Source organism: Thalassophryne amazonica, chromosome 1 (assembly GCF_902500255.1).
Source record: "Thalassophryne amazonica chromosome 1, fThaAma1.1, whole genome shotgun sequence".
NCBI lineage: Eukaryota > Metazoa > Chordata > Actinopteri > Batrachoidiformes > Batrachoididae > Thalassophryne > Thalassophryne amazonica.
The window spans coordinates 124,791,782-124,813,389 of NC_047103.1; the positions used below are offsets into that span (position 1 = coordinate 124,791,782).

The 21,608-nt window shown below is 43.6% G+C and overlaps 1 protein-coding gene across 1 annotated transcript in view; it reads left to right on the forward strand.

Annotated features, from left to right (window-relative positions):
* The window catches only part of LOC117513910 (inosine-uridine preferring nucleoside hydrolase-like), a 30,713-nt gene continuing 9,105 nt past the window's right edge, over positions 1-21,608 (forward strand). The window contains exons 1-3 of the mRNA XM_034174158.1: positions 1-152; positions 10,023-10,203; positions 17,495-17,677. Of these exons, the coding sequence (XP_034030049.1) occupies positions 37-152; positions 10,023-10,203; positions 17,495-17,677 (480 nt within the window). The 5' untranslated portion in view covers positions 1-36. The remainder of the gene's footprint in view (positions 153-10,022; positions 10,204-17,494; positions 17,678-21,608) is intronic.

The following is a 21,608-nucleotide window of genomic DNA, read 5'->3' on the forward strand; positions in this document are numbered from 1 at the left end:
CTGTATAACCACACCCACTGCCTGGGTTGTGGTTGCATGTTGCTGTTGCAAATAATTGCTCTTCTCAAGTTTCAGACATTTACAAAGGGAGTAGCCACGACTCCACTTTCAAGGCAGAAACCAGTAGATATCTGTCAGAAGCGGCATCCCAAGTAAGTAATATATATATATATGATATATATATGATTTATTTATTTCATTTTCTCATGAGGTGTTCAAGCAAACATAAATGGCAGGATATCTAATTAACTAGCTAACTGTGCTCTGCTCTCACGTCTCAGTGGGAGACAAAACTGTTTTTAAAAGACTCTTTATTCCATAATTATTTAAGGAATGAATCTTTGTTGTTTAGTAATTGTAAATTACACACACACACACATTAGATTAGAGCTGAGATTATGAATAAAAGAATAACAAATAACAGTAAGAATAAAGGCACCTTGACACTTGCACGCATTTAACTCCGCACTGCCGCGCAGTTTGTCGTGCCAATGCGACCCGCTTTGTTCCGCTGGATGCTGCATTATATAAAATAATAATTTCTTAGCAGATTAATCATTTGCTCTCATAACTTGGCTGATGAAAACACCTCTAATCGCTCTGGAATGACAGAGGAATGTTCTACAGCTGCAGCTTTTCTCCTGTGCTTCATGACGTGGAGAACGCATTTGGAATCCTCTCAAAAATTCATAACAAATGAAGTTGACCACACAGCATGAAATATCTTGGGTTCATACTGTCTGCAGTGAAATAGAAGTTGAGGTAAATGTAAAGATCATTGCAGGGGTGTTTTATAAAATTTGCACTTACAAGTTTTTTTTCTGAATTGGATTATGAATTGGTATAGAGGAGGATTTTCAATCACCAAAACAAACTAAGGCTTGCATCTCAGATGTACCTTCTGGTAAACTGTAGATGAAGTTTCAGGTCTTCTTTTGAAGAAAATCCTCCTTTATACCACTTCATCATGAAGTTGTATAACTCTGGATACAAAATGCAAAACATGCACGATGCACAATTTCTCCAGTCTGTCAGGATTTGCCCTGTATCTGGGCTAATGTTATGTTGGATCCCATGTCTGTGTCCTTGTTTCGCCACTTAGGCCCACTGTCTTTGATTTTCTGTCACTGGTTGTCATTCATCCTTTGGTTCCCCTCTCAGTTGCTTTATTGGTTTAGCTGTTTGATGGTGGGGTTTTTTTTGGGTCCATCAGCTGCCCCGATATGCACGTCCGGTTCCTTAAGCAGGTCCACTCCTCTCCAGGTTACTTTTCCCTTCTACCGCCTTCACCTTAATGCATCCATTGCCCTGGGGGAGTTTTGTTCTTTTTGTTATGATTAGGTGACAGGAGTAGGCAGAGTAGAATCCCAATATGCAGATCAGTCAAAACATAGATGTAAGTTCCAAATAGAAGCCAAGATTTAATGACGTCAGTGTGTCAAAATCACAAAAAAGGAGTGGAGAAGGATACAACAAAAATATAGTCTTAACCCCACTAGGGGTGTGGAATTCAAAAGACAACAGAAGTGGGAATGGTTTCAACAAAAATACAACCCAACCCTGAATGCAGGGTGAGGAGAAAAAACAATGACATCAGGAGCGCAAACAGAAAGACTGAAATACTTAAAGTTCAAAGGAATTACCTGAACACAAAGGTTGACAAGAAAATACTACAAAACCCAAAGACAATAACCAGCACTATACATAGCACCTCACACGAGAAAACACAAACAATGAACCCCAAGGAAGGAACAAACGAGGAGGTTTAAATAAACCGACAAATGAGCAGCAGCTGGGAGAGAGCAGCAGGTGAAGTAATCAGAGCATACATGTAATTCACTAAACTAAACAGAAGGGGCAACAAATTTCAGACATACACAGCAGACTGAAAGTCAAGAAATAACAACAACAAATAAACAACAACCTGAGACTAAATCCATAAAGAAATAAGAGAACAGAATGAGGAGAATAAAGATAACTAATCAGAAACAACTTAACACAAACTGAAACAAAACCCACATGAAAATAAGGCATAGTCAATGATGACAAATGGTAATGGTAAATGGACTGAATTTATATAGCACTTTTCCATCTGCATCAGATGTACAAAGCGCTTTACAATAATGCCTCACATTCAGCCCGATGTCAGGGTGCTGCCATACAAGGTGCTCACTATACACTGGGAGCAATAGGGGATTAAAGACCTTGCCCAAGGCAAGGGCCCTTAGTGATTTTCCAGTCAGGCTGGGATTTGAACCGAGGATCTTCTGGTCTCAAGCCCAATGCCTTAACCACTAGACCATCACCTCCCCACAAATGCGTGACTATTAGACCACACACCCACATTCAAGCATGCAGACCAGAGACGCACATGAGAGCGGGATGCCGGAGAGACACGCCCATCCAAGACACACATAAGGGATGTGCACCCACACTACTGGGACCCACAAGACAGACATACATGGGACCCCAGACAGAAACACGCAGGATGACAAACATACGATCGCATATACGCACCCACACAACTACAACAGACAGACAACACAGCTGACGCGGACACAGCCATGACGGCACACAAACACAACAGACAAGGAGGTTGAGCGGAGGCAACAAGCCTACCACACCCCCACTCAGCAGAGGGAAAGAGTGGTGCATGCACACCCATACACATCTGCAGACACATGACAACCGACGTGGACAGACATGACAGCTGATGCAGACACAGACATGCCGGGAGAGGAGACAGATATATCAGGCATAAACAAAGGACTTGGACATGCAACAGGAAAGCAGATACTCAGAGAACAGACAAGACACCAAAACAAATAAAATCTCATAAACAGATGGCGACACAATACTTTTTGTGGTTTTACGTCATGTGTTTGACCCTGGTACTCCCCATGGACCTACTACGTCCTGGCGGTCATCATGGTCCGCCCCTGACATTACCATGGCCTGTAATCTGCAGCACAGCCTTTATCTGGACTCTGCCATGGTCCCTGAAGGGCCGTTTGGCTGTTCCTTGGGCTTTTCCTTGGACCGCCCTCTCGGTTTTCTTTTGCTGCATGGTCACCCACCTGGCAGGCCATTCAGCCTTTCGCCTTGGGTTTCCTTGGTTCTGGTTGTCTACCGCAGCCATCCGGCTGCTTGTCTTATACTTTATATTTACTGTGGATGAGTGCTGTGGCTTCCCACCAGTGGTCCTTTTTTGGGTGTTTCACCTTCGGGTCCCCCTCCCCCCTCCCATGGTCATCTTCCTTTTGGTCTTTGGAGGGGGGGGTTCTGTCGGCCATCTGTGTCAGCTGTTTGTGGAGGGGGGGTGGTGATGTTGAGATTTCCCCAATATCTGGGCTAATGTTATGTTGTATCCCATGTCTGTGTCCTTGTTTCCCCGCTTCGGTCCACTGTCTTTGATTTTCTGTCACTGGTTGGTTTTATTTATTTGTTATACCTTTGGCACATTGTCAGTTCAGCTTTAGTTTAGTCTCTGCCTTTTATTTTCTTGTTGATCTCTTTTCAAGTTTTTCATTTGTTTCCTAATTTTTTCCTTTGGTCTTCTCATGTTATTATTGATTAGGCCTTCCATTTGGTTAATCTTTCTTTTAGCATTTTATGTTGTTCACTGCTGATGTTTCTGTCCAGGATTCTAGCTACGGTGAGCGGCGCCGGATGGTACCGCCCAGCACTGCAAATTTTCACCGGCTCATGGGTTCAAATTTCCTCTCCGCCTGGCACAGATTTTCCAAAAAAATGAACTGAAATGTTGCTGAAAAATGTACCAATTGATCATATTTCAAGCTTATAGTGTCGTACTTTTGTTTTATTTTGCAATTTCAACCAAATAATTAAAGAAATAAATATATTTCTCATTTTCTTCATATCTCCGCTGAAAACGGCAGAGTTTGTGGCGGAGATGAACGGCAGTAGAACGGAGACACTGTGCGTGTCAATCTGCTCTAATTTAAAGGGAAAAAAACTCCATTATAATGTTTCATTAAAATAATCCAGAGTGTCAGTGTCAGTAGATGTTGACACATTCAGAAGTTTAGGGTTTATTTTACAGTTTAAAGGCTCCTGTTTCCAAAAAGCTTGGAGGAATGGTGAAAGCGAGGAGGAGGGGGAGGAGCAGAATAGAGCACACATGAGAGAGATGGGGGAGGAGGAGGGAGAGAGGAGCCTCATTCAGCTTTTGTTTAAACAAGACAGTTAGTGGTTATATTGTTTTATGTTTTTTTAATAATGCAGTCCCACTCAAATATGTTGGGAAAAAAAACTGTCATGACAGAAAAACTCTGTCTGCTTCACTGGATGAAAGAAGAACAAAGAGAGCAAATGCTATATGTCCATCAAATATTAATGTGCTTTTAATCTTTTAAACTTTGATTTTACAAATATTGCAACATAAACGTCTTTTTTGTCTGTTATTCTTCCTTTCAATGTATCTAAAACCACTCAAAAGTGGTTAAAATAGGGCTTGTCAATAACATTTTAGAGGTATAAAACCCTATAACTTCAGAGGGCTTTGCCCCTTGACCCCCGCCGGGAGCCCCTGCACCCCCGGCCCATGAGCCGTGATCACGTAATTTACCCGGCACTAAAATGGTTCTGGCTAGAACCCTGCTTCTGTCAAAGATTTCTCTTGCTGTGTCGTCCCTCATCTTTATCTCATCCTACCACGCCCCCTTCCTGAGCATTATCCACACCTGTGTCTCATTTTATTAATTATCTCCTGTTGATTACTCCTTATTTAAGCCGTGTGTGTTTGTCAAACTTCAACAGTTCATTAGACTTATGAGTCTTTGTTCCACCCTTTGTTATAGTCCTGTTTGCCATGTTTTTTTACCTTGCTTTGTGATTTTGGATTACGCCTTTGTCTCTGCCCTTGACTGTCTGGAACGTCAGCACCGCTGACTGCCAAACTGTGTACCAAATCTCTGCCTGTGTATTCAATAAAAGCCTTTTTAATTACCTCAGTTCCTGAGCCTGTGAGTCTGCATTTTGTGTCCACCTCCTTTTCGTGCCATGCCATCTTAAACCATGACACAATTACAGCAAAAGAACCCTATAACTTGTTCTGGGTGTCTTGGTGTCTTTCCTCACTCTTCTCCTTCTTGCATAGTCACTCAGTTTTTGAGAACTGTCTACTCCACACAGATTTACCATAGAATGCCATACTATTTGTAATTCTTTATAACTGATGTAAATAAAGTCCAAGACAATTTCAGTGACTTGGAAATGTTCATGTATCCATCCCTTGACTTGTCTGAAGAAAACTGGCAATAAAACTAATTATTATATGGCTGTGATACTATGCACACTCTGAATGGCTGATTACTGGTCGGATATTTTTCCATATCCGGACCTGTTACCATACATATAGATATATATATACGAGGTCTGTTAGAAAAGTAACGGACCTTTTAATTTTATGCAAAAAATATATGGATTTGATTCATATGTTTTTACGTCAGCCAAGCTTGATCCTTCGTGCGCATGCGTGAGTTTTTTCACGCCTGTCGGTTGCGTCATTCGCCTGTGGGCAGGCTTTGAGTGAGCACTGGTCCACCCCCTCGTCAGATTTTTATTGTCAGGGAAATGGCGGAATGATTTGGGCTTTGCTCCATCAGAATTTTTTCAGAAACTGTTAGAGACAGGCAGCTGGAAACCATTCGGAAAATTCATTTGGCTTTCGGTGAAAATTTTTTGGGCTTCACAGAGATTAAGGAGTGTTACTACCGCTTTAAGGACGGCCCACAATGGCGCACGGCGCGCTCCGAGCCGCGATCAACAGGCAGAAACAACCATTTCATTTCTAAACGGATGGCTGTATGGCTCCGGGACCATCGTGTGCAATTTCTCTGGTTATCACAAGAGCTGGACATCAGCCATTTTCCAGCAGATTTTCACTTTTAACAAGAGTTTTTGTAAGCCACTGAAAGCCGAGATAGGCATGTCCCAACTTGTCCTCTGACACTCGAAAACGGAGGTGTTTTGTCTCGCTCCATCAGCGGCTCCGTCGTGAACGCGCGAAGGCCTCCGCGCGGCTTTCCATGACAAAATCTCTTGTTAAAAGTGAAATCTGACGGAAAATGGCTGATGTCCAGCTCTTGTGATAACCAGAGAAACTGCACACGATGGTCCCGGATCCATACAGCCATCGTTTAGAAATGAAATGGTCATTTTGCCTGTCGATCGCGGCTCGGAGCGCAGCGCGCCATGCACCATTGTGGGCCGTCCTTAAAGCAGTAGTAACACTCCGTAATCTCTGTGAAGCCCAAAAAATTTTCACCGAAAGCCAAATGAATTTTCCGAATGGTTTCCAGCTCCCTGTCTTTAACAGTTTCTGAAAAAATTCTGATAGAGCAAAGCCCAAATCATTCCGCCATTTCCTCGCAATGAAAAAATGATGAGCGGGGTGGACCAGTGCTCACTCAAAGCCTGCCCACAGGCGAATGACGCAACTGACAGGCGTGAAAAACTCACGCATGCGCACGAAGGTTCAAGCTTGGCTGATGTAAAAACATGTGAATTAAATCCATATATTTTTGCATAAAATAAAAAGGTCCATTACTTTTCTAACAGACCTTGTATATATATATATATATATATATATATATATATATATATTATATATATATATATATATATATATATAAAATAGCCATATAATAAACAAAGTATTAACCTCGCTTGCTTGGTCTATACGGGGAAATATCAGACCCCCTTATCACTCGGACCGTACTGACAACACATCAGTCTGATATTTCCCTGTACAAAACTCGCAGTTTGTTAATAATCCTTAATTCATGCATTTATTTCTTCTAGGCTGGACTATTGTAATTCATTATTATCAGGTTGTCCTAAAAGTTCCCTGAAAAGCCTTCAGTTAATTCAAAATGCTGCAGCTAGAGTACTGACAGGGACTAGAAGGAGAGAGCATATTTCACCCATATTGGCCTCTCTTCATTGGCTTCCTGTTAATTCCAGAATAGAATTTAAAATTCTTCTTCTTACTTATAAGGTTTTGAATAATCAGGTCCCATCTTATCTTAGGGACCTCATAGTACCATAACACCCCAATAGAGCGCTCTGCGCTCAGACTGCAGGCTTACTTGTAGTTCCTAGGGTTTGTAAGAGTAGAATGGGAGGCAGAGCCTTCAGCTTTCAGGCTCCTCTCCTGTGGAACCAGCTCCCAATTCGGATTAGGGAGACAGACACCCTCTCTACTTTTAAGATTAAGCTTAAAACTTTCCTTTTGAAAAAGCTAGTTAGGGTTGGATCAGGTGACCCTGAACCATCCCTTAGTTATGCTGCTAGACTGCTGGGGGGTTCCCATGATGCACCCAGTGTTTCTTTTTATTCACCTCTTTTTGCTCTGTATGCACCACTCTGCTTTTAATCATTGGTGACTGATCTCTGCTCTCTTCTGCCGCGTTCACACCGGGCGCGATCAGACACTACAAATTCGCGTGGGTCACCAGGCGACGGACACGCCTCCTTCGCCCGGTGTGTCGCTCTGCTTGGGTGGACTTTCACTGCGAAAATTCGCCCCGGTGCGTCATCAAATAGGAGGAGCTTCCATTCCGCTCGCCGGCTCCGGTTGTCAGTCAAGCTAACATGACGGACCTTGATCACATGGAGCGAGTTGCTGTGGAAAGCTCCCAATACAGAGAGTATCATCAGTCAAACTCCAGACATCTCCACGTCACTACATATTCAGTCCCTGATTGGTCATCGTGGCGCGATGAGACGAAAAAGTTCAGATTTTTTAACTTGGGGAGGAGGGCAACACGACGTGACGCGAGGCAATATCGCGCCACAAACGCGCAAAACGCTCAAAATCGCTTCACTTGCGTCCATCGCGTTGCGCTGCGCAGTTTGGCGCCAAAACTCCTCCTTACATAGGGATTACATGGCAACCTGTGGCTGCAGTCGCTCGCGTCACACCCGGTGTGAACACGGCATTCCACAGCATGTCTTTTTCCTGATTCTCTCCCCTCAGCCCCAACCAGTCCCAGCAGAAGACTGCCCCTCCCTGAGCCTGGTTCTGCTGGAGGTTTCTTCCTGTTAAAAGGGAGTTTTTCCTTCCCACTGTCGCCAAGTGCTTGCTCATAGGGGGTCGTTTTGACCATTGGGGTTTTTCTGTAATTATTGTATGGCTTTTGCCTTACAATATAAAGCGCCTTGGGGCGACTGTTTGTTGTGATTTGGCGCTATATAAATAAAATTGATTTGATTTGATTTATTATTTACGGGTATTATACCAAAGTGTGCCATTACTTATGCAGTCCATCATCTTGGCTTTTATATTTAATTTATATCAAGTTGCAGAGATTTGTTTTCAGTTTGAGTTTAAAGGATTTTTATTTTTGTTTGAAATGGCATAAAAAATTAAAATAAAGCGGAAGAAAATGGATGGATGGATGGATGTGTGAAATACTAAATGTTCCAATACTTTTGGAGGGCACTGTATGTTACAGCCTTATTCCACAATGGAAAACATTCATTTTTGTCCTCAAAATTTTACTCATAACACCCATAATGATAGCATGAAAAAACATGAAAACAGTTTTTAAAAAATGTATGCAAATTTATTAAAAAAAAAAGAACTCACGTGTACATAAGTATTAACACCCTTTGTGCACTACTTTGTTGATGCACTTTGGCAGCAATTACAGCCTCAATGATGTTACAAGCTTGGTGCACCTATCTTTGGGCAGTTTTGCCACTCCTCTTTGCAGCATCTCTCAAGCTCCATCAGGTTGGATGGGGAGTGTCAGTGCACAGCCATTTTCAGATCTCTCCAGAGATGTTCAATTGGATTCAGGTCTGGGCTCTAGCTGGGCCACTCAAGGACATTCACAGAGTCGTCCTGAAGCCACTTCTTTGATATCTTGGCTCTGTGCTTAGGGTCATTGTCCTGCTGAAAGAACTGGCACCAGTCTGAGGTCCAGAGCGCTCTGGAGCAGGTTTTCATCCAGGATGTCTCTGTACATTGCTGCATTCATGTTTCCCTCAATCCTGACTAGTCTCTCAGTTCCTGTCACTGAAAAACATCCACAGCATGATGCTGCCACCACCCTTCACTGTAGGGAACAGAGTTCAATCTTTGTCTCATCAGATCAGAGAAATTTGTTTCTCCTGGTGAGAGTCCTTCAGGTGTCTTTTGGCAACTCCGGTGGGCTTCTTCATGTGGCTTTGGCACATGGAAGCCCACAGAAGCCAGACAGAAGCACAGGAGTGGCTTCTGTCTGGCCTACTACCATACAAGCCTGATTGGTGGATTTCTGCAGAGATGGTGTTCTTCTGGAAAGTTTCCTCAAATCACAGAGGAATGCTGGAGCTCTGACAGATGTGACTATGGGTTTTGGCTCACCTCCTGACTAAGGTCCTCCTCCCCAATTGAATATCTTCCATTTTTGGGATGATGGAGGCCACTGTGGCTCATTGGACCTTCAAAGCAGCAAAAATGTACCCTTTGTAGATTTGTGCCTCAGACAATCCTCAGAGGTCTACAGCTCAGTGCCTTCATCAAGGGCATTTGATTGCTCAGCTGTCAGTGGGGATTGCACCCACTGACCATTGTTGAAATTTTATATTTCCCTGTCATCAGTGTTTGGTTAACATAACATGTAAAGAGATTTCTGCAGTGCATAACTTACAAGTACAATGATTAATGGAGTCAGTCAGTCAGTCAGTCTGTCAGTCAGCCAGTCAGTCAATCAATGAGTGGGCTTGCCAACCTAATGCACGTTAAGTTCTAGGTTTCATTTTGGGTTTTGATAGATGCAGGTGAGGACCACTGAACCTCCTTTATTGGTCCATGTTGGTATTTTTTAAGACAAAATAATATAAAAGTAGACAGGTCATTGCAATGGCTTTTAAAGCCATGTTTCTAATCGCAGTGTCCTAGTGGCCGCTGTTGCTTGTTTACATTTTTACTGTTTAGCAGCTTTTCTTTATTAACTGAAAAATACTTATTTAAACATGCGCTGTGTCACAACATTTGACTTCATGTGTAGGATGAAGAAGAAGCTGCTACTTGATGTGGACACAGGTGTAGATGATGCCCAGGCCATCATGGTGGCGCTTGCTGCCCCTGATGTGAAGATTCTGGGTATCACATGTACCCATGGAAACACGCCACTGGAGAATGTCCTCAAAAACACACTCCGTGTCCTCGACAAGTGCGGCCAACTCAAAGTAAGTTTTTGTTTTCTTTTATTATTTTTCAGTTTATCACACAATAACAAAACAACAGATGCATATGTCAAAAAATAAATAACCTAAAATAAATAAACCAATACATAGTACATACCTTCATAGAGTCACAGATACAAGCTGAAGTAACTCTTAAAATGATACAACCAAAGAAAATAACAACACCAAAGCAAACAGAAATAAAAGAGGTGATTAGAGGTCTGGTATTGCCTGTATCATCAGTGCCCATATATCAGCAAACCTGTCTGTTTCAGTTGTAATCTTTGCAGTGATTCTGTCTATACAAAGACCTTCTTCATCTGTCTCTCCACGTCATTAGACTGGCAAGCTTCCGCTTCATACAGGAAGCAGTCACTGTTTTCTTGCAATTAAAAGCCAAATTCTCAACAAATAATCAATTTTCATCACTCATACAATACATAATATACAAAGTACTGGGTCTAAAGTAAAATTGATACCCAAAATCTGTTTCATCTCCTTTGAATTCACTCCAAAATTCAGTAGCTTTGGGCAATCCCAAAATATCTGTGTGTAGATATGGCAGTAATCGGCCGGGCCCTATATCCATCTCAAAGTACCTTTGCTTGTAAACCTATAAGGCTCCCTCTCTTCCAATTTCTGCCGGTCTTTTTTCAATTCAAGTAATGTAGAATTGGCTGATTTTTTTATGTTCTATCTCCAAGTTAAGTTGGTTCCACTCCTCCAGCCAAGGCAAGGGAGTCGGTATAGCGTTATTTGGCCACGTGACTTTTAGTCAGGATTCTAACATTTTGCTGATTGGCTGAGACACACCGCTCTCTGATTGGCTGCAGCCTTTGTTTACAATGTTTCAAACCTCCAAATGTTTTCGGTTGACGTGTGAATTCCAGACACACAAAGCAAATACCTGGTTTCCACCCCCGACATTTTGCAACTAGTTTGTCACACTTTTCAAGTCTTTTCCGGTTGTTTTTCCATTTTCGGCAGTTACACCACAGCCAGTCACAGAGGGTGGCGTGATAGCCAATAGCGGCCGACGTATCAGATGGACCATCACACGCCATGTTTTCAAAAACACGCTACCAATCTCTTTGTACAAGAGACTGTGGTACCAATGCTATCTCCAAGTCTTTAATTTTACTCTCTATCATTCTTGGCTGTTCTAAGTGTGCTTTTTTCAGTCTGGATGATATTTCTATTATTTTCCCTCTTATTACTGCTTTCCCACCCTCCCATAATTGTGATTTATTTGAAAGTATTCCTTTGTGTATTGTTTTAATTAATTTACCATGTTGGGAAAGTGAAGTACACGGACCCACGCCAGGGGGCGTAAATGAACGGCTAATAGGAAGTCCGAATAAATAATTTATTCTGCAAATGTGCACAAACAACCAGATATGCGTTTAGTCTGTCAATCACAAAACTCGGTGACGCCGTGGGGCAGGCGCGGAGGGTAGGAGAAGCCTAACCAGAGAAGAGCCGGGACCCACGAGGTTCTCACCGCCACGGAGACCTGCAACACACGGAGCCGCCAGTCCTGAGTCCCCAGGTGGCCCACGCTCCAGCTTCAGATCCTGGTACTGCTGGCAGGAAAGAGACAGGTTAAAGTGGGTGTGTGTACACCCAGCAAACAGTCAGCAAAAATACAGTTCCTTCCTGAGGGAAAAACCTCCACCTCCAAACACAGGAACACAGAGTACGTGCAATGCCTTAAATAGGCACAAGGGTGGAGAACCTTATTGGACTCCCTGCTCTGGGACAGCACGGCTCCTATCCCTGAGTCAGAGGCATCCACTTCAGCAACAAACTGGCGGTTAGGATCGGGCTGCACCAGAACTGGCGCAGTCGAAAAACCGGTGTTTCAACTCCCTAAACGTGGCACGATCCAACCAGGTGAAGGGGACTTTTGTGGAGGTCAGGGCTGTAAGGGGACCAACTACCTGACTATAGCCCTTAATGAACCTCCTGTAAAAATTAGCGAAGCCAAGGAACTGGTGCAGCTTCCTACGGCTTACCGGTTGGGGCCAATCTCTCACCGCCACTACCTTGGCCGGGTCGGATGCGACGGAGTTGGAGGAGATGATGAACCCCAGGAAGGACAAAGAAGTACGGTGGAACTCGCACTTCTTGCCCTTCACAAACAGCCGGTTCTCCAATAACCGCTGCAGGACCTGACGTACATGCTTAACATGGGTCTCAGGGTCCGGGGAGAAGATGAGGATATCGTCTAGATATACGAAGACGATCCGATGCAGGAAGTCCCGCAGACGTCATTAACCAATGCTTGGAACGTCGCAGGCGCGTTGGTGAGGCCGAACGGCATGACCAGGTACTCAAAGTGACCTAAGGGGGTGTTAAATGCCGTCTTCCATTCGTCTCCCTTCCGGATCTGAACCAGGTGATAAGCATTCGAAGATCCAGTTTTGTGAATATTTTGGCTCCATGCAGGGGCGTGAACACCGAATCTAACAGAGGTAACGGGTATCGGTTGCGAACCCTGATCTCGTTCAGTCTCTATAGTCAATGCATGGACGGAGTCCGCCGTCCTTCTTGCCCACAAAAAAGAAACCTGCACCCAATGGGGAGGAAGAGTTCCGGATCAACCCTGCAGCTAAAGAGTCCCGGATGTAGGTCTCCATTGATTCGCACTCAGGATGTGAGAGATTGTACAGCCTGCTGGATGGATACTCAGCGCCCGGAACCAAATCAATGGCACAATCATACGGTCGGTGCGGGGGGAAGCGTGAGTGCCAGATCTTTGCTGAAAACGTCAACAAGATCATGGTACTCAGCCGGCACCATTGTAAGATTGGGGGACTCGGACCTCCTCTTTAGCAGTCTCACCGGGTGGGACCGAGGATCTTAGACACTCCCGGTGGCAGGTTTCGCTCCATTGAGCCACAACCCCACTCGGCCAATCGATCCGGGGATTGTGCTTCATCATCCATTGATAACCCAAAATAATCCTGGAGGTAGAAGGTGTTACAAAAAACACAATCTCCTCCCTGTGGTTTCCAGAGACAACCAGTGTTAAGGGCTGTGTCTGGTGTGTGATTAGTGGAAGAAGGGTGCCATCTAGTGCCCGTACCTTCAATGGTGAAGGAATGGCCACCAGAGGGAGCCCTACCTCCTTAGCCCATCTACTGTCCAGTAGATTCCCTTCTGACCCCGTGTCAATCAGTGCTGGGGCATTAAGGGTTAAATCCCCACAGAGGATTGTGACTGGGAGTCGTGTGGATTTACGTGGTGTTCCCTCGTGAGTATTATGACTCCACCCTTAGCCCAGTCTCTAAGAGCGAGCGTTGGCGTTTTAACCGCTTGGGCAGTTTTCTGCATATACTCACTAGAGCCGCAGTAAAACACTCTCCACGAGCCAGCCTCCTTTGTCTGTCATCAAATCTCTTTTTAGCCCTGCTCGTGTCATTAGCTTCGTCAGCAGGGGGAGCTGTTGTCACACGGAGTGCTCTGGCTTTGGAGCGGGGGGAGGACGGCGCTGCTTTGGACCCAGAAGGGAGAGGGGCGGCACGTTCCCGGCCACGTCCTTCGCCTTGCTCCTGTCGACGTTCCTCTAATCAGTTGTCTAACCGTATAACCAGGTCGATAAGCCCATCTAAATCCTGCGGCTGATCCTTCACCACCAGGTGAAGGATACAGCCCGTTTACAAAGGCGGCGCGGAGCGCTACCGTATTCCAGCCGGCTATCGCTGCCGCGATGCGGAAGTCGACTGCATACTCAGCGGCGCTCCTGCGCCCCTGTCGGATTGACAGTAACACTCTTGAAGCGGATTTGCCTCTGTAAGGATGATCAAACACCTGTTGAAACTCCCTGATGAACTCAGTGTATGTCGACAGGAGCCGTGAATTCTGCTCCCAGAGTGCCGTAGCCCAGGCGCGTGCCTTGCCCCAAAGCAAATTAATCACATAAGCCGCCTGGCTGTGGTCTGACGCGTACATCACGGGGCGTTGTGAAAAAACGAGCGCACACTGCATCAAGAAGTCCGCGCACGTTTTGACACAACCCCCGTACGGTTCCGGGGGGCTAATGTAAGCTTCGGGCAACGGGGGGGGAGCCCTTTGAACTACCACTGGATCATCATAATGAAGCGCCAGGCCAGCAGGAGGAGGGGCTGCAGCCGCGCCTGACGTGCGTGCCTCTACCTGAGCGGTGAGAGCCTCCATCCTACGGGTGAGGTGAATATCCCGCTCGGTTAACAGATCCAACTGAGCAATAAAGTTGGTGAGAATGTGTTGCAGCTCACCCAACTCACATCCTGGTGGAGCCTGCGCACCTTGCATTTCCATTGGTGGTTCAACTGGTGGAAGACGCCCCTCGGAGTCCATGACATGGCCGAGTTATCCTGTTGGGAAAGTGAAGTACACGGACCCACGCCAGGGGGCGTAAATGAACGGCCAATAGGAAGTCAGAATAAATAACAATTTATTCTGCAAATGTGCACAAACAACCAGATATGCGTTTTGTCTGTCAATCACAAAAGTCGGTGACGCGTGGGCAGGCCCGAGGGTAGGAGACGCCTAACCAGAGAAGAGCCGGGACCCACGAGGTTCCACTGCCAACGGAGACCTGCAACACACCGGAGCCACCAAGTCCTGAGTCCCCAGGTGGCCACTTCCAGCTGTCAGATCCGGTACTGCTGGCAGGAAAAGAGACAGGTTAAAGGTGGGTGTGTGAACACCCAGCAAACAGTCAGCAAAAATACAGTTCCTTCCTGAGGGAAAAACCTCCACCTCCAAACACAGGAACACAGAGTACGTGCAGTGCCTTATGTATCACTTAAATCAAGTCTGCAGTGAGGAGTGGAGACGCCAACTCCTCCAGCTTCCACAAACTCGGCTACAAGCTGCAAGTGTACAAAAGGTTACGACTGCAAAAAGCTCAGATGCAAAAACGTGTGCGTACGGCACAAAACAGCTGAGTTGTTTACCTTGAGGGTAAGCAGATAACTCAGCAGAGGTATGGTGTCTCTCCCAGGCCTTTATGGATGATGCTGATGAATAATGGGTGACAGCTGTCAGATGCGGTGCTCCTGTGAGGCGACTACGCCCTCTAGTGCCTGAAACCCGACAACAGGCAGGGCGCCCTCTGGTGGTGAGCCAGCAGTACCTCCTCTTTGGGCGGCCCACACAACATACCATCTTATTTGATAAAAAAAAAATATACATTTAGTGTACAATATTTAAAGAAGGACTCTTTATCAGTCCACCGTCACCTTGATAGAGGCGGTCACTTGTAGTTATGGTTTCAATATTACAATCCATGGCTTTTTGTATGTATTATTGAGACACCAGAAAAAAATATCCTCGAATAACTGCCATGTGGATTTGAATGAAAGGTAATGTGCTTTCCTCTGGAATTATTATCTCTCCAGGGATCATTAAGGCCTAAGTCTTTAATAAGACTATTCACATTCTAGATTTTTTTTCTTCTGATGGTAACCAAACTAGTTTTCCATTTTGTGCTGTTTTCAAATACAGTATCATACATTTTCCATTGCTTATTACATTATCCATATTTCTGAAGAATCCCCTCCTCATTAGGGGCATAGATGTTTAGTATTGAAATAGTTATATCACCTACGAAACCCACCACCATTATATACTTTCCAAATCTATTTTATAATCACCAAGTGGTCTGTGTGTACATGGCTTAGATCATGGAGAATCTGGGGAGAGCTGACATTTTCTGCTTGGTATGCTTATGTCTTTTGGGTCATGTGAAAATGGAAACCTAATCGTACTAATATTTTTGAGAAATTAGCGATATTAGCTAACAACAGTGAACAATGGACATAGTGCTGCAATGTACCATGGGAGTTCAGGGTTTTGAGGTTTTAAATGTTGTTATTGTGGTTCATGTATAACAGTGTTGTTAGTGTTATTGATTTATTGTGTTTTTGTAGATCAATGAATGAAAATGGTACCAATTCATTAATTAACAAAGCCACACCCCTTTTCTCGCCATATGTGGAACGGAACACCTGGTTTACCTAATCGCTTTTCAGTTTTTAATGTTCACTCTTCACTAAATTTCTTGTGTTAAAGCAATAGAACACTGTCGTCATTTCAGTTGGCTCAGTATCTTCTTCTTCTTGATGGGATGGTTTAAACTTTGGACATTTTACCTCTTCCTTACATTTACCTCTTCCTAATTTTAGTCGACATCCATTTACTCTACACCTTTTAAAACTCAAAACAACTATAACAAACCTTAACCAGTGCAAAAGGTAAACAATAAGCATCTTCCTAGAACTAATAAACAACAACAAAAAGATAGGGCCTCCAAAAAATCCAGAGAGATGTGACACATTCTCTCTGGGAAAACAGCACACTGTGCAACTGAAGCTTCCCAGCTGTTAATGTAGAGTTGCTATTCTCTTCTACTGAATAACATTTTTAGCTCCAATTAACCAATAATTTTGTCAATATATACATTTAGTATAACACCTTTAACCAGCTCCATTTATATTCAGTGCTGATAATAATGAGTATTTATCTTGTTCCAGTATATTTCTGGCCTTATGTTTATTTTTTTTCTTTCTTTTTTCCCAAGGCAAGTTTTTTTCTGTGAATGTCTTGATGGCTTCCCTCACTAGTCTCCTTCTTGCACGAACACTCAGCTTATGAGAATGGCCTCCTCCAGACAGATTTAGCATACTATGTGCCACGCTGTCTGTACTTTTTAATGATTGATGTAAATGAAGTCAAAGACATATTCAGTGACTGCACTCTAAGAAAGGAACTGCTGTCTCAACAACAATTTGCATAGATTTGTTTCAAGTTATTTCTATTAGTTATTTCAACTTTCAACTGAGTTAATGTTACAAGACTTCTTCTAGTTAAGTTGAAATAACTTTAGTTAACTGGAAATAACTTGAAAAAACTCTATGCAAATTATTAGATCACTTTTTCTCATTGAGACAGTGGTTCATTTTTTTAAGAGTGTGGGAAATGTTCATGTCTCCTTCCCCTGACCCGTCTCAGGAAAAGTGGTGGTAAACAAAATGATTTGTCTTCAAAATAATCTTTATATTTCATTTGTCCAATTACTTATGGGCTCTGAACATGGCGGGACTGGGTATAAAATGGTTGTAATTCCTAAATGGTTAATGTGATATTTCTGTTAAAGCCCTTGAATTACAGTTGAAAGTCAACACTACAGGCACATGTTGATTGTGTCATTTCATCTCTTTTGTGGTGGTGCACAGAAGTGAAATTACAAGAACTTGTGATACTATCAAAATACTTATGTTCCTCACTCTAAATAAATCCTTCACAGAAAATCCCAGTGTACCGTGGCTGCTCTGTTCCCCTGGTGGCCCAAAAACGCCACGCTGGAGATTATCACGGGATTGACGGGCTGGGCGATGTCCCAGATAAAAATGCTCCAGGCTTGGATTACCTGCAGAAGGAAGGAGCTGTGCAGGCCATGATCAGGATCATCAATGAGAACCCTGGGGAGGTGAGAGAAAGCAACACCAAAACACCTATTTCTCTTTATTCTTTCATTAGAAAGAACCCAAGCTTGTACAGTGTGTACAATCTTACAAGACTTAAAACAAAAAGTCTTTTAGAATTTTCTAGCGGTACATTTATAATGAGACCTGCCAAAATAATGTCTCCTCTGCCAGATCAGAGCCAACATTTTTCCAGATGAGAAATTATGTGGGAAAGGCTGCCTAAATTTTTTTATTTTCCTTAAAAAATAAAACTGCTAGAATCAGACAGAAATGGTCTGGAATCAGGGACACATTCAATGACACCAATGAATTTTCGAACAAAGATTAGATTAGATTATGGCCCCCTCACACAAAGTGCAAAGTTTGGTTGGCATTTGGACGAAAACGGCGAAACAGCGCGAAACAGTTCGAAATTAACACACCACGAAACATTGCACCGATGGGCAGGCGTGCACGAATCTGGTGCAAGAGTTCATGCACACGCCGGTGTTTTTCGGGCAGGAACACACAGTACCAGCTGCGGCACATCGCACCGCTTATGTGGAGGAAATATAAAAAACCAGCCGGTACCTGTGGGACCACATTGCGCCGCTTATGTGAAAAAAAAAAAATATATATATATATATATATATATATATATATATATATATATGTACACACACACACAACCCGCTGGACGCAAACTCGCGCCTTCCAAAAGCTCTGATTGCCAGTCAGAGACTTTACCACTGAGCTACAGAGCTGTTCTTTGAAAGCTGCAGGAATCTGCCTCATATCAGGAAGGACATGAAAGTATAACAAAAAAAAAAATTAAAATCACACACCATATAAAAACACTGCATTTATCAAGCGAGCAATACAAATATGGTCTGTCTGTTCCAAATCACCCATGGTCACAGACATACAGTCATGAAATGACATGAAAGAGAAGCAGTTAGCTCATCTCATTCATGCCCATGTCTGCTGGCGTGTCTCCAACCAACCACGCACGTGTGTCTTGTGGACGATGCGCCGCAGGACACCGCGACATGTGGAACAGAGCTCACGTGGGTGACGTGACAGTGAGATCGCCTGCTGCGTGTTCTGTTCTGACAGTCTGTTTCATCCTGGGAGCAGCCTGTCTATGTGCGCGCCGTGCACCCGCTCACTCTCTGCAGCACATCACCACAGTGATATACGTTTTATTTATGTCCACTTGATAACAGCAAACAGACACACGCGCATCACAGTGGGCAGTTGTTTGTGCATGTCTGTCCAAACGCAGTACATGGTGTCCGGCTGGAATGTCCAGATCTACAGATTTCCACAGCCGCTTCAGTGGGAGGACACACCTCCTGTCATCTCAGTGCACACACCAAAGCCACACTTGTGTGGGACTTAGACACATTTCACTTCGAGTACGACAGTGATTGTCTGCAGTCTGTTATCATGCCAAAAGTGTGAATGGCCACACATTTTCTAAGTGCCATGCGAGCGGTGTTAGATGTTCATGCTTGTCACCTGGAATTTGGCCGGCACCTGCCGCGAGAGGGTGCAATGGGTTCGCACAGGCCACACTTTTGTCTTTCAGGCGCTTGTGTGTGCAAATAGTTGTAGTTGAGGCATTGAAGACAGGGACGACATTACACGGTTTGCACATGATTCCTGCGTCATGCGCACTAAGTGTGCACTTCGTCCAAACTTCGCACTATGTGTGAAGGGGCCCTTAGGAAACAATGGGTAATTTTGTTTCTGATATCAACAGTTTGACTAAAATAAATATGTAAAATCATGAGCTGAAACATTTGATGTTTTGGCACACAGCTGTGCTCAAACATTTGCATACCCTGGCAGAATTTATTTATTTATTTATTTATTGTTGGCCATTTTTCAGAGAATATGAATAATAACACAAACACTTTTTTCACTTATGGTTAGTGGCTGGGTGAAGCCATTTGTTGTCAAACAACTGTATTAAATCATAATGACAACAGAAACTACCCAAATGACCCTGATCAAAAGTTTACATACCCCTGTTCTTAATACTGTGTGTTGCCCCCTTTAACTTCATTGAAGGCTTGGACTCTTTTGTGGTCATTGTGGATGAGGTTCTCTGATGGTAAAGCTACTACTGAATATGTCTTGGACTTTATTTACAGTGAGGAAAATAAGTATTTGAACACCCTGCGATTTTGCAAGTTCTCCCACTTATAAATCATGGAGGGGTCTGAAATTTTCATCTTAGGTGCATGTCCACCGTGAAAGACATAATCTAAAAAATAAATAAATAAATAAATAAAATTTAAAAATCCAGAAATCACAATGTATGATTTTTTTAATAATTTATTTGTATGTTACTGTTACAAATAAGTATTTGAACACCTGTGAAAATCAATGTTAATATTTGGTACTGTATCCTTTGTTTGCAATTACAGAGGTCAAACATTTCCTGTAGTTTTTCACCAGGTTTGCACACACTGCAGCAGGGATTTTGGTCCACTCCTCCATACAGATCTTCTCTAGATCTTTCAGGTTTGGAGTTTCAGCTCCCTCCAAAGATTTTCTATCGAGTTCAGGTCTGGAGACTGGCCTGGCCACTCCAGGACCTTGAAATGCTTCTTATGGAGCCCCTCCTTAGTTGCCCTGGCTATGTGTTAGGGGTCATTGTCATGTTGGAAGACCCAGCCATGACCCATCTTCAATGCTCTAATAACTGAGGGAAGGAGGTTGTTCCCCAAAATCTCGCAATACATGGCCCCGGTCATCCTCTCCTTAATACAGTGCAGTCGTCCTGTCCCATGTGCAGAAAAACACCCCCAAAGCATGATGCTTCCACCCCCATGCTTCACAGTAGGGATGGTGTTTTTGGGATGGTACTCAGCATTCTTCTTCCTCCAAACACGGCGAGTGGAATTAAGACCAAAAAGTTCTATTTTGGTCTCATCTGACCACATAACTTTCTCCCATGACTCTTCTGGATCATCCAAATGGTCATGGGCAAACTTAAGACGGGCCTGGACGTGTGCTGATTTAAGCAGGGGAACCTTCTCTGCCATGCATGATTTTAACCCATGACGTCTTAGTGTATTACCCACAGTAACCTTGGAAACAGTGGTGCCAGCTCTCTTCAGGTCAGTGACCAGCTCCTCCCGTGCAGTTCTGGGCTGATTCCTCACCTTTCTTAGGATTACTGATACACCATGAGGTGGGATCTTGCATGGAGCCCCAGTCTCAGGGAGACTGACTGTCATGTTTAGCTTCTTCCATTTTCTAATAATTGCTCCAACAGTTGATCTTTTTTCACCAAGCTGCTTGGCAATTGCCCCGTAGCCCTTTCCATCCTTGTGGAGGTTTATAATTTTGTCTCTGGTGTCTTTGGACAACTCTTTGGTCTTAGCCATGTTAGTAGTTGGAGTCTTACTGATTGTGTGGGGTGGACAGGTGTCTTTATGCAGCTAACAACCTGAAATAGGTGCTTCTAATTTGGAATAATAAGTGGAGTGGAGGTGGACTTTTTAGAGGCGGACTAACAGGTCTTTGAGGGCCAGAATTTTTGCTGATTGACAGGTGTTGAAATACTTATTTGCAGCAGTAACATGCAAATAAATAATTTAAAAATCATACATTGTGTTTTTTTTTTTTTTTTGATTATGTCTCTCACAGTGGACAGACCCCTCCATGATTTCTAAGTGGGAGAACTTGCAAAATCGCAGGGTGTTCAAATACTTATTTTCCTCACTGTACATAAATTACGAAGAAATACATGATGCACAATTTTAAATTTTGCATCACCACTCTTAGCATCATAGTGGAGTAGAGAAGGATTTTCTTTCACCAAAACAAATCAAATCTAGGCTTGCAACTCAGATGTACCTTGTGACAAATCGTAGCTAAAGTTTCAGGTCTTCTTTTAAAGAAAATCTTCCTCTATACCATTTCATCATGAAACTGTAT